This window comes from Larimichthys crocea, chromosome X (assembly GCF_000972845.2).
Source record: "Larimichthys crocea isolate SSNF chromosome X, L_crocea_2.0, whole genome shotgun sequence".
Classification (NCBI taxonomy): Eukaryota; Metazoa; Chordata; class Actinopteri; family Sciaenidae; genus Larimichthys; species Larimichthys crocea.
In genome coordinates, this window is record NC_040020.1 from 2,773,842 (window position 1) to 2,791,442 (window position 17,601).

At 38.0% G+C, this 17,601-nt stretch overlaps 2 protein-coding genes across 3 annotated transcripts; both read left to right on the top strand.

Moving 5' to 3' along the window:
• The first annotated feature begins 2,046 nt into the window (after nt 1–2,046).
• Nucleotides 2,047–9,073, top strand: LOC104930186 (leucine-rich repeat LGI family member 2). Its single transcript, XM_010744910.3, has 8 exons — nt 2,047–2,376; nt 2,574–2,645; nt 2,848–2,919; nt 3,264–3,335; nt 3,489–3,560; nt 4,085–4,254; nt 6,002–6,166; nt 6,472–9,073. The coding sequence occupies exons 1-8, from the start codon at nt 2,201–2,203 to the stop codon at nt 7,305–7,307; spliced, it is 1,635 nt and encodes a 544-aa protein (XP_010743212.1). The 5' UTR covers nt 2,047–2,200; the 3' UTR covers nt 7,308–9,073.
• A 2,153-nt stretch (nt 9,074–11,226) lies between these two features.
• LOC104930206 (coiled-coil domain-containing protein 149) lies at nt 11,227–16,412 on the top strand. Of its 2 annotated transcripts, XM_019267368.2 has the most exons (13): nt 11,227–11,494; nt 12,403–12,564; nt 12,686–12,724; nt 12,912–13,019; nt 13,165–13,281; nt 13,450–13,622; nt 13,840–13,912; nt 14,022–14,106; nt 14,250–14,397; nt 14,497–14,573; nt 14,702–14,737; nt 14,929–14,997; nt 15,291–16,412. In XM_019267368.2, the coding sequence occupies exons 1-13, from the start codon at nt 11,444–11,446 to the stop codon at nt 15,848–15,850; spliced, it is 1,698 nt and encodes a 565-aa protein (XP_019122913.2). In that variant the 5' UTR covers nt 11,227–11,443; the 3' UTR covers nt 15,851–16,412. The 2 variants fall into 2 exon arrangements, with proteins under 2 accessions (XP_019122913.2, XP_019122914.2); XM_019267369.2 differs by lacking the exon at nt 14,702–14,737.
• Nucleotides 16,413–17,601: the final 1,189 nt, after the last annotated feature.

The following is a 17,601-nucleotide window of genomic DNA, read 5'->3' on the forward strand; positions in this document are numbered from 1 at the left end:
GATTGTAATAGGTCATTTTACCTTGTAGAAAACAAGAGTTGCTACCTGGGGCCTTAGTTAATAGTATTGTGGATGTTAAACACAAAAGTCTAGGGCTGTTTTGTACTTATTAACTTAAAATGGCTCATATGTATATGTGGGAAAGAGTGTAAGTAACTTTGGACAAAAAAATGAAAATGCCAAATAAAAAGTAAAGTCTATTATCAGCCTTTTTAAAGACATTAAATGCAACATAACTTCTCATTGTGTTTTTATAGCTTCTTTTTACACTGTTACAATAACATTACTTATTAATTTATTCTATTGAGTCTACATTAAACATGTGATTGCTTAGTTCAGTTTATCATGCGTTTTGTTGTAATGTGAAAATAATTGTAAGACCTGAAAAAGGGAACAAAAGAAAGAAAAGAATATGTCCTTCTTCTTGTTTTTAGCTTTTTTTTTTTTTTACTTCAATTACACTAATGAAAAAATATGTTTCCATGTAGTGTTGTTCTGCTTTATTTTACATTAAAGCATCTAAAACATATAATATGTTTAATTCTAGAAGAAGTTATACATTAATGTATGTGTTAGTAAAAATAAAGAGAGAGGGATGACAGCAAACAAAAGGAAAACATATTTTACAATGATCTAAATTATCAATATCTAATTCTATAACAGTAAGATTTGCGAATGTACAGTTTTGGCACCAATGACACACAAAAAACTACATACAGAACCTTCAATTGTCTCAATGTGGACAGAAAAACAAACTCCAACAGACAGCAGATCTATTTTCTCCTTTGTTCTCTTCAGAGACTCCTTTTAGCGATGTGTCTAACGCGAACGAGCCGATTCAAAGAGCCGGCTCTTTTAAGTGAACCAATCATGTGAGGATTGACAAGGATCATACCACCATACCAAGCAGCGCTGAGACGGTGACAGGAGACAAGAGGAGGGAGACGCGCTGAAGGAGAAAGACGAGTGCGGTGCAAAGATGAGTGACAACAGAAAAAGAAGTAGTATTTGGATGCATTTTGACATGAAAACGTGAAGGCTCAATGCAGACGCATTTGTAAAGTCAAGCTCTCATATCGAGCAGGGTCCACAAACAACCTACAAAGACATATGAGAACAGAGCTCTATAAGCCAATTTATGTCAAAGGCAATAACCCCACCAGGACAGAATTGATGAAGAATTGGCTAAAATGACCAACCCTTCTCGTTTCTATCTGCTTTGTGTAGCAAAATGGTTCTTCAAGCAAGTTAGTGCAATCATTGGGTGGTTTCAGAGATTTACAAGAGATTTTACAACTGTAAATGCAATTAGCTAGAGCAAATTATTGAAGTTTAAGTGATACATGTGTTCAAATATAAATCACAAGTCAAAACAGTGCTAAATTTGGCTTAAAGTGGTAAAATGAAGAGCCATTTGGGAGCCGAAAAGAGCCGGCTCTTCTTAGTGAGCTGAGCCAAATGATCCGGCTCACTTAAAAAGAGCCTGAATATCCCATCACTAACTCCTTTGATTATCAGCAGCTACCCTCTAGTGGTCCATTCATGTGACAGCACACTGTGTGTGTGTGTGTGTGTGTGTGTGTGTGTGCAGTTGATCCAGTGTAGAGATCTTAACACAGACAGATGACCCTCTCTGTTGTTTTCTCGAAGATGAATGCATCACTAACAGATTACATTACAGCCCTGAAGGCAGATATTAGAGCAGGAGGATGTGTTGGTACATGCATCAAAGAACAAACTCAGCTATGCTCAGCTTCTTCTTAATGTATTTTCCCTTTTTATGGGACATTAAATAAAGTGTTCTGGTATGCAGATGCACAGTGTGTCACGTGATAAGGTCTGCACGTGCATTTCAACGCTGTTAAATTATCATATTTTTGTGTTTTAGTGTTGCCCACCTTGAATATCACTTTAAAAATTATATTTGTGGCATTCATTCTAATAAATATGTAAAAAATATATATATTAAATTTTTCTCAAATAAATCTCATTATTGAGTGGATGGTTTTTTTTCTTCTTTTTTTTTTTCACCCCCCCTGTCCGAAACCGAAGCAGCCTTCCGGGACGCAGCTGCAGCCGTATCAGCCTGTGTCAGGGCTTTCCACTATAGTGCTGCATTTTGATGTCGCCCAGGCGGGTAAAAGCTGCTGCCAGCACCGACCACGGTCTCTTCTCCGATTATTAATGTCCAAGAGGCAACATGACACACACTAAGCAGTGGCTACTGACCGGTTTTGCGCTTCTGTACATTTATGGAGCAGCTGAATCTAAAAGGAATTTCAAATGTCCTTCAGGATGCTCCTGCTCCAAGGAGACCATCATCTGCGTCGGTACTTTACAGATCCCACGGACTATACCGAATGAAATCAACTCACTGTGAGTAACTAATCGTCTGTCTTGGATTCTCTTTTTAATAAAGCATTAGACAATCAATGCTGCATTCACAAGGATGCTTTTTTCCCCCTTGCTGTCCTGTGCTTGCCTGCAGAGTTGGCACTTGGCGTGTCTGGTACAGAGTGTTAATATGTCCCAATCCGAGTTTGCTTTGTGTTTTTTTTTTCTCCCCCCAACAGGAGCATGGTAAATGGATCTATATCTGAAATTACAGAGGGGATGTTTGCACTCATGCCCTCTCTTCAGCTGTTGTAAGTGTATTTTTTATCAGGTGAAATTGTCATTGATTCATTGGTCTGATGGGTGATTGACTTTTCTTGACAAACCAACAAAAAAAGTAGATGGATAATCACTAATGTCAACTTTTCTGTCTAATTTGGTTTTTTTTTTTTTAATTTAGAAATAGAAGCAAAAGTGACAAAGGCAGCATTTGTTTTGTTTTTTCCTTTACAGACTTCTAAATGCAAATTCTCTGACCACAATCAAAGATGATGCTTTCTCTGGCCTTCCACATCTAGAATATTTGTGAGTATTACTCGACAAACTTGTGCTGTTTTCTCTGATCATTTTTGTGATTTCTTTGCATGCAGATGTTTACACTTAAAGTCAATTTGCCTCGTAATAATGAATCATTATGTTGAAGGGCTGTATTACATCATGCTGCTGATTATTTCTCCTACTTCATCCCCACCCTCTAGTCTCCAACACCCAACTTTCCCCTCCAGCCAAATCGATGGGCTAGAAATAATGTCGATAATATAACATAATATTCTGGCATGTGTATCAACATCTACTGATATATCCATATCCATGATGTTATATAATATTTGATTGACTCGTATTTTGATCATTTGTAACTCACCGAACAGATTCATTGAAGGGAACAAGATCGAAACGATCACCAAAAATGCCTTTCGTGGTCTGCGAGATTTGACTCATCTGTAAGTCTGCTGTCATTCTCTTTACCATCCATACAGGATTTGATACCTTATTATTACAGAGACATACTGATGTGTAGAAGAAATAATGCGATATGTGAGCAAATAATGAGAATTTCTTCGTTCCCTCTCTCTGTGTGTGTGTGTCCGGTTTAGGTCACTTGCCAATAACAAGATGAGGTTTCTGCCAAGAGATCTGTTTTTTGACTTGGATTCGTTGCTCGAACTGTGAGTAAGCAGTTGTGGTGTCAGCAGTGTGTGTGTCTGTGTGTGTGTGTGTGTGTGTCTTTTTCCATACTGCGTTCCTAAGTGAAGCTGACTCAGGCTGTGTTTTGTGTTTGGCAGCATTGAACCCCACATATCACAAATATCAAGTGTCTCCGTCCTCTGTAATGCATCACAGTTGTAGGGTGACTTCTTATATGTTGATGAAATTGTTGTTTTTTTATTACCATTTTAAAAACATTTTTTTGTAACATGAACTAGCTCAAACTATTTTCATATGTGAAAACTGCAATACTTTATCATCTAACTAAACCAATTACTATTTATACTTGCTCCTGTACACTTTAAGATGTAAGGTTTTTATCCAGTAACGTATTGAATATCACGGAGTAGGGCAAAATTTAAAATTTTACACAAATTTGTCACTTACAGGAACGCCTTAAATGACTTCCTGCACTCTCTCTGGGTTTTGTGACATCTCAACCTTCTCATATTGATGATTGATGATTCCCTCTGTCATACATTAGGGATCTGCGCGGCAACGTTTTCCAGTGCAATTGTGAGAACAAATGGCTGATGACATGGCTGAAAAACACAAATGCCACAGTATCGGATGTCTTCTGCGCAGGCCCAAGTGACATGAAGGGCAAGCGGCTCAATGACCTTCCCATTCCACCGGGCGAGTGTATCTCCACAGGTAAAATGATAAGTTCACTATGAAAGGCACTTATGAATAGTCACAGGCACAGCTAAAGACATCATGTTAAAAAAAAAAAGAGGAGGAGGAAAGAAAGAAATCAATAAAACTGTTAAATAATTCAACAAGACACTACCATGCACTATTCAGCACTCTAAACCAAAAGGCCTGCCAACATGTGTACGTCTGAAAACACCTACTCATATATACTGTATGTACACACACGTCTACAAACAAAGACTTTACAGCTATGTTAGCAGCTCTGGGAGGCTGTACTCAGGCACAGCGGTGCTTTTAGTTAAATGCCAACGTCAGCAGCGAAAAGTGCAGAGATTTAGCAGGTATAATGTTTAACGTGTTCATCGACATTTGCCAATTAGCATCGAACACAAAGTACTACTGAGGACGATGTGAATGTCAATCGTTTTGCAGGTGTTTGCATAGTCATAAACAAAGCATTGAGTGGAGTAAATTGAATGGTAGTCTGTCTAATAGTTGTCAAGACATTTCACTTAAAACCACAAATGTCAACCTATAGTTGTCAAGACATTTCACTTAAAACCACAAATGTCAACCTAATGGTAGTGCTATTAAAAAAAGTCATGAGGATTCACGGTCTGAAGAACATAGATAACTGTACCAAATATCATAGAAATCTATTTAATGTCAAGATATTTCAGACCAAAGCATTAGAATATATAGAGTTAGTTAGTCTCAGTTGTATTTAAATAGTAAATCTTTTGCTTATTATTGTTCTGCAGATATTATTTTGTCTTTTTTACTTATTTTTATTGCATTTTTTATTTTGTCTGATCAGATTCTTAGAAGAGTAAAAAACAAAATGTGTTTCCATGTACTCTGAAATTAGTTTATTTCTGTTCTAAAATCAGAAAATAAAAGAATAACATTAACATTAGTTTCATGCCCATGCACAGGGACAGCTTTCAACTACTACATACAGTTTTGTGGTGTAGAGTAGAGTAGAGTAGAGAATCTGATGATGCTGAAGATCTTTAAGACACATTAGGATGCCTTGCTGACATCTGCCTCCTCAGTCTGTATAAGCACATTACCGCTGCACTGAATCAAAAAACAAGACAAGGCTACGCGAGTCCAGGTGAGCTGGAAGACAGTAAACTGCCAACTACTGCTAGTTCCTGTACAGAAATGTGTATATGCTGTCAGTCATGAGAGTGCTAAAATAGTTAGAATACTCATACATACTTGCACACTCAGATACTCAAAAACTAGATTGTTGATGAAGTAGTAGTAGTCTGTAAAGCCTCAGAGCAATGAGGAGGTGATACTTGGTGACACTGTGATTTGAAACATACAGAATGTATCGATCGGATCAATGGTGGAGACATTTCTACATATGTGGTGATACATTTTGACACTTTTTCCACTCTTCAGGCCTGTAGGTGTTCAGTTTTTTGATACTCAAACGACGATTTTTCAGCAGAATGCTCCTTTAAACATAACCGTATCAATTCCAGTATTTGATACTGGTACCTAAATATACTTTCAGTTGTTGCATAACACTTAGCGCCCTATAAGAAAACACACGATGAAACGTCAAGAATAATATTACAAAGAGAATATGCCGAAAATCAAATATTAAACACTATAAAACCCAGTGTCATCCAGAAGCTTTTCACAGCATAAAAAAAATGTAGTTTAAGCAGTGGGGTTCTTTCACTTTGTCAGCAGGTCTAGCAGTTTCTGTTTTTTTGTGTGCATCTCGCAGACTTTGTGCGTCATCAGTCCATTCCCATTCAGTCCATGTCAGCAGACATCTTCTCCTTTAAAGAGGACATCTACGTGGCGATGGCTGCCCCCAACTCCAACAGCTGTGTGGTCATGGAGTGGGACCACATTGAAATGAATTTCAGGAAGTTTGACAATATAACAGGTTTGTCGACACCCATCCAAAGTCTTTTTTACATGATAAGTCAGCACAGCTTATTTCCCCTTTGTCATAGACAAAAGAATTTGCTCTGGATTATATGTTACTTCATTACAATGAACATGGGCACTGTAGTTTGTGTCCTGATGCTGTAAATACTGTCAGAAGCATCAAAGGTGTATTAATCCACAGCAGAAAATAGTCCCTGACAAAGTCACTATTTGCTCTTGTTTGAGAAATGTTTGTTAAAAACAAAAAAACGTGATTTTCTATGTTGTATATTTTCGCTGACAACCTTTTCATCCTCACAGGGAAGTCTGTTGTTGGATGCAAGTCAGTTCTGATCGACAACCATGTCTTGATAATTGTTACTCAGCTCTTTGGTGGCTCCCATATTTACAAGTTTGACGACCAACAAAACAAGTTCACAAAGTTTCAAACTATCGAGGTCTTTAACATCTCCAAACCAAATGACATTGAGGTCTTCCAAATGGATGGCGATTGGTATTTTGTGATTGTGGACAGCTCTAAGTCAGGTCTGTCTACTCTGTACAAGTGGACCGACCAACCAGACCGCAATGAAACTGGTTTCTACTCCTACCAGTTTCTCCACGAGTGGTTTCGTGACACAGATGCTGAGTTTCTTGAGGTGGAGGGGAAGTCTTACCTCATCCTAGCCAGTCGCTCTCAGTCACCTGTCATCTACCTATGGAACAAGAGCACCCTGAAGTTCATACTTCACGAAGAAATCCCACATGTCGATGACGTGGTGGCAGTCAAAGCTTTCCGGGAGGAGAACGAGTTGTATCTGGCCATGACTTGCTACATTGGTGACTCCAAAGTCCTCAAGTGGGCCAATAAGCAGTTTACTGAGGTGCAGGCTCTGCCTTCTCGAGGGGCAATGATCCTCCAACCTTTCACCTTCACAGACAGGCACTACCTTGCTCTTGGTAGCGATTATTCCTTCACACAAATCTACCTCTGGGATACGGAGACCAAAACATTTCACAAGTTCAAGGACATTTATGTGCAGTCGCCTCGGTCATTTACGGTAGTAAACACTGACCGGAGGAATTTCATCTTCTCATCCAGCTTCAAGGGCAAATCAATGGTTTTTGAGCATATTATTGTAGATTTAAGCTTATAATGCCTAGCAAAATAATGACTAATCAAATTATGAGTTGGTCACTCAGATTACTATTGCGTGTATGCTACAAAGGAGTCTCAAATGCTGTATATCTTTCTCATGCAACTAGATATATCTTTCTTGGTTTGAGACTAACTTCTTTGGCAAGTTTCTGCAACTCATATGCATTTCTATTAATTATTGGAGACGCAGTTAATGGTAGATCTAATGGTAGAATGGTAGTATGCTGTACGCAAACAGAAGGCTGACAGAAATATGAAACAGTGGCAACATTTGAAACCCTTGGAATGTAAACAGTATGATGATAATGTAATTTAATACTAGGTATTGTCAGAAAAGGTGTTGGCTTTTATCGGAATTCTGTTGAGGGTCAAGGGGTGTATATTCTGGCTATGGCTACCATAGACTATAGGCTGGCCGCAAAATGCAGGCAGTAGGAAACCCATTGATTAAGGGTTATATGGCATTTAAAGACCATTATATATGATGCCTAATGGTGAAGCTTGGTGCACACTTAGCAGCAGCTGTTACCTCAATGAGTGAAATTGAATATTCAGTCTATGGCTTCACATGGCAGAACAAAACTTAAAGTGAACACTTGAGGTGTCAGTATGCTCGAATATTGATACTTTTGTACGACGGGTTTGTCCAAACCAAGACTAAAGGCAAAAATGATCACAGCTCTTCTGAACAGTCACACTTGAAGGTGGGCTGGCTTCGTGTTGCACAAAGAGCCACAGAAGTAAAAAGAGAGAACTCAAAGAGAGCAAAAAAAACTCCTCACTCCTGGACAAATTGCTTGTTGGATTGTCAGTTTCATCAAATGCAGATGTAGCCCAAACTATTTTAATGTTGGAGTTGGTTTGAGATGCTCAGCCCAGCCATCTGTGTGATTGTTTGGCTTTACTACTTCAAGTCAAAAGGTTACCTTAAAATGTGGGATCAATGATACTGGAGAAAAATAATTCATTGTTGACTGTCATGTCCAGGTCTTCAAATACCAATGTAAATGGGAAACAACAAAGGGGCTTGGAGTGAGCACACTCTCATGATGGGAGACTCAACAATCAACTATTCGGCGACCTGGGAGCACGAACGAACGCCACTTGTTGTGTTACATGGCTCCATCTGAGGTTCTGTTTATGTTGGTATTTGACCCCTTGGGAATGACATTCAACAAATCAACTGTTTCTCTCCAATACGACTGAGCCCACGTTTAAGTGATTTATTTGCACCAACTGGAACTTTGTCTTTCTGAGCAGCCAGTAGAAATCTTGCAGCCATCTCATCCCAGAAACTGTCATGACTGACGATTTAAACGTGCATGAAACAGAGCAAACAGACCAAAAACACAGCAGAATGTAACAGCTAAATATTATGAGCTTTAAGCCTAACTGTGCAACATTTATAGCTAGCTACTGTTTGAGCAGAATGCCTGATTAGTGGCAAAACTAAATATAATTTACTCCTGATTCCTATGCAAAGTGTGTAATACTGAATGTTGCTCTGAATTACAATCACAAAGTTAATTGTGTGCTGCTATATGACTTGAAATTAAGACACAAACGTGTGCTCTTTTCTTTACTGATCTTTTGATATTTTTCATGTATTGTACAGAATTAATCACAGTCTGTTTGGCTTGGAATATAAATTCATTTTTTTCAAATACCTAACAGTGACATGATGTGCAAATTAGGCCATGTTCTCTAGAGACTCTCAAACAACTAAAGGTCACAAAATGCTAATCTAGCATTTCAGATGTATTGTCCTAACAATGATGTATACATATGTATCTTTTACACAGCGCGACATTGACAACCTTCAGTCTTATGGAAGAATGACTTTGTGTAAATGCATTAAAGAACATTTAACCATTAATGTATTGTATTGAACTGTTTTTTTCACTCTGTCCTCTATTCTTGGCAGATGCACAGACCATGAAATGTGTCCATAAAGCAAAGACAAAGTGTCTCTGACAGCATGTTTGATAGTGCAGTCAGCATCGGGCAACTGAGACAGCATTTTCATTCAACTGCAGCAGCAGACATAATCATTCATTTAAGAGAACTTAAACAGGAATTTAAAAAGCATGACCTGTTTTTCAATGTATTCTTATTTAGACACTATCATCACCTTCCTTTATTGTCATTCAGTGCTGAGCTGTTATATGATTGATGACATTTTAAAGCCTCTCGAGGTACAAAGCCTGTACAAAGCCTCCAAATGTTTTCTGTCCATTATGTTCTATCAACAGTCTTGATGTGAGTGCTTTTACCACAGTATACACTCTATGAAAATATCTCATGTACAAACTGAATTATTGTGTTTTCTGCCAGAATTTTAGTTAGTTAGTTTTAAAAGAAAAATGCTGCACATTTAGTTTTGTGGTAGGAACTTTGAAAAATGAGGCGTCCCATTCACAGATGTCACAAAAAAAGAGGTCAAAGGTCAAATAACTGCTGAAACATCATTGATTAAACTAGTTTTATTTATTTTCAGTTCAGTTCATTCTAATTTCATGATTTTGTGGAAATGTCTGGCTTGGGTATGAAAATCAGTTACACTAATACTTCTTACCTTAAAATACAATAATAGATTGATGTCTCAAACCTTCTGATCATTTTCATCACTTCAATCATTTTGCCATTGACTTTGAGTTACTGATGCCACAACATACACAAAATCTGGAGACCCAGAGTGTGTATTTCTTTTTAATGTTAGACAAATCAAGATTTTGTGAATAAATAATCACCTGAATAGGTAAAGACAAAATGAAGGATAGAAACCTGTGACATATGTAGATTAAACTACCAAACAATATATAAAGTAGTTCTATTTAACTGAATCCTAAATATCTGCAGGAGTAATTATTCTGAAAACTGTAAAAGATCATGTTTATGCATAAAGTACTTTAACCTTTGATACATGTAGTGGAGTGTTTTCACAGTGTGGTAATGCTACTTTCTAGGTAGATGATCTTAATACTTCTTCCATCACTGATGAAATATTTTTTTTCCTGCTCAGGCCATTTGATAATCTACTATAATTTCTCTTAAAAAGGTTAATTATCAGAATCAGAATCGCTTTATTGGCCTGATGTGTGTACACACACACAAAGAATTTGACCGGTTCACTTTGCTCTCAGCTGTACATACAGGTTTAGACATACAGTTCAACAAGGAACATGACAGGTAGGCGCAGACATGAACATAAAACTTAAGAAACATAAAAACATAATTGCTACACCCACGGTGTAAGAAGGAGAGGTTCCTGCTACTGTCAGACTTTACAACACCTGCACCACCTGATCATGTTGTAGTCTCCTGTTCCTGTTTTTCTATTTCATTTCATTTATACCTTGCAGTTATTATGTATATCATGGTCACTTACTTTTGTAATATTATTTATACTATAGTCACTGCGCTTGCAATAATATTATTATTTGTATCATGGTCACTTTCTTTGTAATATTTCTTACACTATGATCACATTATGGTTACATTACAATACTCTTTTTATATATCTTGCCACTTTTATCCTCAGTACTTGTCTGTTTTTGAAGGTTGATTGTTTTTCATGTTTATTGTAGGTTATAGATATTTCTGTCTGTTTATTGTGGGTTTTTTTTGCCTTTTCTACTTTTTTCTAATTCTGTAGTGTATGCTACACTTTCCTCTGCTGCTGTAACAAGTAAATTTCGTGGTGGGATGAATAAAGTAAATCTAATCTAATCTAATATATCCATGTGTATCTGTCTATAGACACTGACAGACATTTGTAGAGGACTGGTGACGGTGCATTGAAATGCGTTATGCACATGACAGGTATGTAGTATGTAAAAATCTATATATTATCTAATGATAGCGTTTCTAATTGAATTGTGTCCCATCTCATTTCATATTAAACACTTCAGTCAGAGAGTTCCCGGTTTAACGAGGGTTTCCAAATGCGTCGTGACGCGCCTCCGACGTCAGGATGGACGGAAGTGATGCGCACAGTGTTTTTCCTCGGTCAGCTAATCCGTCTTGATGATGCAAAATGTCTTTAAATCTGATCACCACAACCATCATGCTGCTGCTTCTCTGAAACTCACCTCTCTTCATTTTGATCATTAATCTATTTTTTTTTTCCCCGACATGGATCCGTCCCGGAGGAGCGAGGCTGACTGGCAGGGACTGATCAACGAGGTGAGACGAGCGTAGAAATATACTCTGTAACCTCCACTGAGGTTGTGCACCAAACTGTCACATTAGAGCTCAATGTGTGCATTTGAATGGTGTGAGTCGCCTCAGGTAAATGGATTTAATTCAGATTAAACAGGAATAAATGTGAAACCTGCTTCGGTTGGGAATGTAGATAAGGAAGTAGGTTTTCCTCTCTGTTTTTTCCTTGTACCTGCAGAGACACGTAACACTTACCACACTGCAGGTGTGTTGACCTTTAACATGTTGTCACTATTGATCTCAATTAAACACATTTTAATCACATCCCATGATGAGTTCATGTCCATATTGTGCAGAGATCCAGTCTAATGTGCTACATTTAATATAACATTTTAATTTTAAATTCTAAAATATCACTTCAACATTCAGTGTAGGTCTCAAATTATTCACCAATTAATAGATAAACAGAGAGTTGGCACCTTTCATTTTAAATTTTTTAAAAGGACAGTGAACAATTACCGGTACAAGTATTTGCACCAGAGTCTCTGAGCAGGTAGACGAAACATGATTAATACACCAAATAAAACAACAGAATATCTAAAAATGCATCAATGTAAGATAATAAAAAGAATCAGCCTGATTTAATATACAAGTGCCAGAGTCTGAGGTGGATTTATCACTTGTCTCAGCTTGTTTACACAATTGCAAGTATATAATATACTTGATACTATCTAAACAGTTAACCAAAAACATTATTGACAGATTCATCATTAATAAAAATAACCATTAGTTGCAGCCCGACACTGGAATATGATATAAGATGGTTATTGTGCCGGAGTTAAAACGATACAATGTTCCTGGTTCTGGAGGATGACATTGCAACCTTTAACTTGTTTCTCTTGTTTCTTAAACATTCTTCTTCTTACATGCAGTTCCTGATTTGTAAGCGGAAGTTGGAAAGTAAGAAAGAAGCTCTCCTGATCCTGTCTAAGGAGCTGGACACCTGCCAGCAGGAGAGGGATCAGTACAAACTGATGGCCAACCAGCTCCGTGAGCGACACCAAGGACTCAAGAAGAAGTACAGAGAGCTCATTGTAAGCCATCTCTATGTGTCCTAAAGATGGATCATGTTATAGTAGTTGGCAAACGGAGAATTAATCCTTTTCATTTATAGATGCAGCATTTAGTGACTATTTCCTTTTTGGTTTTTAATAGGATGGAGATCCCTCTCTGCCTCCTGAGAAAAGGAATCAAGTAAGTTGATTTTTAACCTGCAGGTGATCTTTTTGCATCATGTCTAACAGTGCTAATGGGATGTTCTTCTTGATTTTAGGTTAAAAATATGTGTTACTCTTGTTCTGTACAGCTCTAAATGTCATCTAACAGCTGAATCAGGCCTGTGTGATGTATCTCATGTGACCTCCCGTTGTGTCTTACTCAGGTGAATTTAGCCCAGCTCCTGAGAGACTCCAGAGAAAAAAGCAGCCAACTCTCTGATGAAGTGAAGGAGCTGAAACAAAGACTGGCAGAAGCTCAGGGTGATAACAAGGTACAACTGTGCAGTATACTGTTGAAAGTAATATCTATAATATCTAACATGTGCCTGTTATGTAGCGATTTGATTCAAATGAGTAGTAAGTCACATTGTGCCGGAAATAGCAGAAGACTTAACTGGTTCTCTCTGTTCCTAACAGCTCCTACGAATGACCATCACCAAACAGAGGCTGGGTGACGAGGAGGTCGGCACTCGCCACTTTCCTGCACATGAGCGAGAGGATCTGGTCAGACAATTAGAAAGAGCTCGAGAACAGGTGAGGACAGGAGACTCACTGCCTGCTGAGCAGGTCTTATTTTTATATATCACAATTCAGGTTATTTAGATGGTTTTAAGATTAACTTTAGAGAGAACTTCTCTGGAAATATGAGTGGATGAAATCACAGTTTTCAGTACTCACGCAGTGTTTTCTGTGTTGCTGTAGAACGAGGTCCTGGAGCACAGTGTGAAGTCGCTCACAGACGAGCTGCAGGACGTACGAGCAGAGCGCGACGTGTTTCAGCAGAAGGCTCATCGTCTCAACGTGGAAATGAACCACATCATGGGAAACGACGAGATACGGATTTTAGACATAGATGCACTCTGCATGGAGAACAGGTTTATTACTCTCTATTAAAAATATATATACATTGGTGCCTAACAAGAGTGTAACATGCTGTTGAAACACTGTTATTCTACAAGGACTTGTTCAATGAATGACGATAATAGATTTATTTATTTATATATTTAGCTGTAAATAATCACCACATAATGACATTTGGATTTTTACAGACTCATACTTGTCAAGGCTTCTAATAAATGAATAATCTTTCAGGTATTTGCATCAGCGTTTCAGTCAACTTCAAGAAGAAGTCAGCTTGCTCAAAGCAAATCTGGTGAAGTACAAGGTAGCTGCAAACGTTTCTCAATTCCCACTTTATGTTTTTACGAATTTAGAGATTGTGGATTTATTTCTCCCAGAAACAGAAACATCTCATGGTCAAACATGTTTTTCAGAGTGCCCTGGAGTGCAAAAAAACCTCTAAAATCTCTGGGAAAGCCAACAGTAGTGCACTGACCGGGGTGCTGTCTGCTAAACAAGGTCAGGAGGATAATGTTTAACAAAAAGTTCTCACACTTTTATACAGTGTCACAAAATGTAAACATTTACACACGTTCAGCTCTTAATCTGAAGGGCACATCATGGTGTCTGTACTTAAACTGTGACTTGTGATTTTTCTGCAGTCAAAGAATTGTTGCTGTCTGAAGAAAACGGCTGCAGTTTGCCGGTGACTCCTCAGTCCATCTCTGACCTCAAATCTCTCGCCACAGCTCTACTGGAAACCATCCATGAGAAGAATATGGTGGTTCAACACCAACGGCAGATCAACAAGTACTCATATTTCACACTCTCTCTCTTTGTATACATGTCAAAAACATGTTTTGATGCTGTGCAGAACGTGTGATTTTCATTGTTTTTGTGTCTCTTTAGGATTCTTGGAACTCGAGTAGCAGAGCTGGAGAATAAACTAAAAACATTAGAAATGTCTGGATTATGGAGCCTGCCAGGTAAACATAAGCACATTAATATACTGAGATTATTGTGTTTTGCTGCTGCTTGTATTCTACATACTAATTACAATAATTAAAATTCCTTATCCTTTCTTCTTCTGCCTTCTTCTTCTTGCTGCCTGGAGGCCTGACTTATAATGTGTCTCTGGGAGTATATGGAAGTATGTTCCTTTCATAACTATGTCATCACTTTTTAACCTTTAACTTTATCTTCTTCCATCAATTCTCATCTGCTCAAATTAAACATACTCATTTTTATCTAATCCAACAGATTTAAGTCGTGACCTACAGATGACTAAATGCCTGCTGCTTTTTATAACGGCTGACTTTGGACAATGTTTTGTTATAACAGGAGGGAAGAGAGACGCCATCATCCTGAACGCTCAGCAGAAGGAGTCGACTCAGTCGCCTGGACAGGAAGGTGAACATTCAGTATTCCTCGGATTAATACATAAAACTATTTTTGTCATATTTCCATCATGTTTTCTGCATTTTTTCCACCGCCATTTCAGGTTTGACTCTGGCTCTTTTTAATTACTTTATCTCACTGTGCCCTCTTTTTCTGCAGTGGTTAAATGACACATGACTTGAGCATTAGCACCACCTACTGCTTATCTAGAGGAGCCCAACTTCTAATATTTGAACCTGTTTAAAATGTTGAGCTACATTAGGAAACTTGTGAGATAACATTTATTAAATCTTTTTTCCTCACAGGTGATAAAGAGTCAGAAAAAATATCCTCCACAGAAGTCCCAAACCAAGAGAGTGGACCACCAGCTGTGTCATGTGGAGAGGAAGAGGAGCTTCATGAGGAGGCACCGTCGCCATCCAGCGAGGAGAGGTGCCACCAGAAGCCTTCAGACCAGTCAGCTGAGGAAGAGCCAAAGACACCAGACAGCGAAGAGTGTCACGACGGCGTAAAGTATCATGACAGCGGCCAATCAGAGATCACAATTGATTTAACGGCTTTAACGAGTCATGAGTCGGAAGAAGAGGAGTGCCTGAGTGATTCCTCTGCCACGGTGCCAGATGTGAACACAGAGCATCTGTCAGAACTCTGCCACCAAACTTTAGAGAACTCAGGAGGAAGAGAGGATGAGTCGGATGAGTACACTGAAGGGGTGGAAAGTGCTGAAACAGAGTGTATTATAACAGAGGAAAGTATCTTTATCGCTGGACCATCTACCGCTACGACAAAGTCTGCTGAAGGACCAGAGGATGTTTGCTCAAACCAGGAGACAGAGCTGTCAGAAGAGACAGATGTTTGTGTTTGACAGGAGATTCAAGAATAGGGAAGATGAGGATGGGTGCTGTATTTATAATACGATGCCATTTTATTCATTTTAGTGGATAATTTTTAAAAAATCAGTAAAGAAAATTAATGGCCACTGCATCAAATCCAAGAAATATCTAAATGTATCAATATACCCAGGTCAAAGTAGTAAGAATGACTCCCAACCAAACAACTGTCACTCACTGATCAACTGTGCTTTCACTTGATCCACTTTAGTTTTCTTAAACTTAAATAAATAAATTACATATGGCCCAAATATGTCAACACCAGAATATAAACACATATGTGTGATTGTGCTGCTACGACAGCCTGCACTCTCAAATGATTGTTTGTTTTCCACAATTTTCTGGAACCTGGCAGGAAATCAGAAGTCAGTGAGGTCAAGTCAAGTTCTTCCAAAAACCAAACCGAGGACGAAAACATTTTTCTTATGGACCTCCTTTTTGTGCACAAAGCGTTGTTGCATTGTTCCCTGCAAAGTCTGAAGCTTGTGTACATGTCAGAGATGGAGAAAATGTGATTTATGGTGATAAAAAGTAACAGACAAACAAAAAAGGACTGTGGGATGTGTCTAATTCGGCTATCATGATATCTAGATGTGATCATGATAGTCTACTTTTATTCTCTCAGTCAATTCCCACAACAATGAAATAGCAATTAATTCAAAATTAAGTAGTACAAAGTGCAGTAGCTGCTGTCGGTTGATCCAGTTCTGAGCAACAACTTTCTGTTTTTTAGAAATGTATTGTCACATTGACACATTCTCCTCTTCTTATCTTTCTACCTCTGAAGAAGATGAAGAAATTAACCATATCTTATTGTATTAATCACTAAATCAACAGGTAGACGTTCAACTGATGTGAACAGTATCTAAGCTATAAGTAGCGCCAGACATAATCCAAGCATTTACAAGTTTATTTGTGGGACAACATGTACTCATCCGGCTTTTTTGCTAGCAGATTTTGTCTAGAGGCTACACTTAGTTTATACAGGTTTTATTTGAATCACAAATACAACATTTTACCACAGACAAAAAAAAAAGCATGACAACATAATCGATTAAAAGTGATTTTCCTTTTTAATCCATGCTTTTATTTATCTCTTTGACTGACATCTTCTAAACAAATGTTTGATGAATCACAAGAATGGGACAAAGATCTTAGTTAAGAGACATTTACAGAACGTATTAGTCTGTAACACGATGAAGCCACAGCATCTAGATTACCAGCACTGATGTCTTGATCTTGTTTTTGTGGTGACAAATAGTATTAACTCACCAGGTAGAAATTACATGTGTGTGTATATGTGTTGAACGTGAGCACAAATGTGCACAAAATTGATTTATTTCTGCAAAATAAATAATTTTCAACTACTTGTTTGTTGTGACTGGAAAACACATCTGCAAATGCTTTTTTAAATTTTTTTTATTGCAAACTCCTGCAATTCAAGACCTCAATAAAATCAGTCGAATTCATCATCTAGGAACCATGAATGTCTGCGGCAAAATTTGTGCCAATCCATCCAATAGATGTTGAGATATTGAGTCTGGACCAAAGTGGTGGACGGACCAACCAACTACTCCATTACTGTGGCTCCAAATATGTAATATCTGAATTATTATATTGTATTCTTGAGAAAATCTTACGTGACGTTTCTACTACAGCTACAACGAAAAGCAACTGTTGAATGTTTGGAGAATGGAGATTGATTGAGTCATTGATTTTTCTGGGT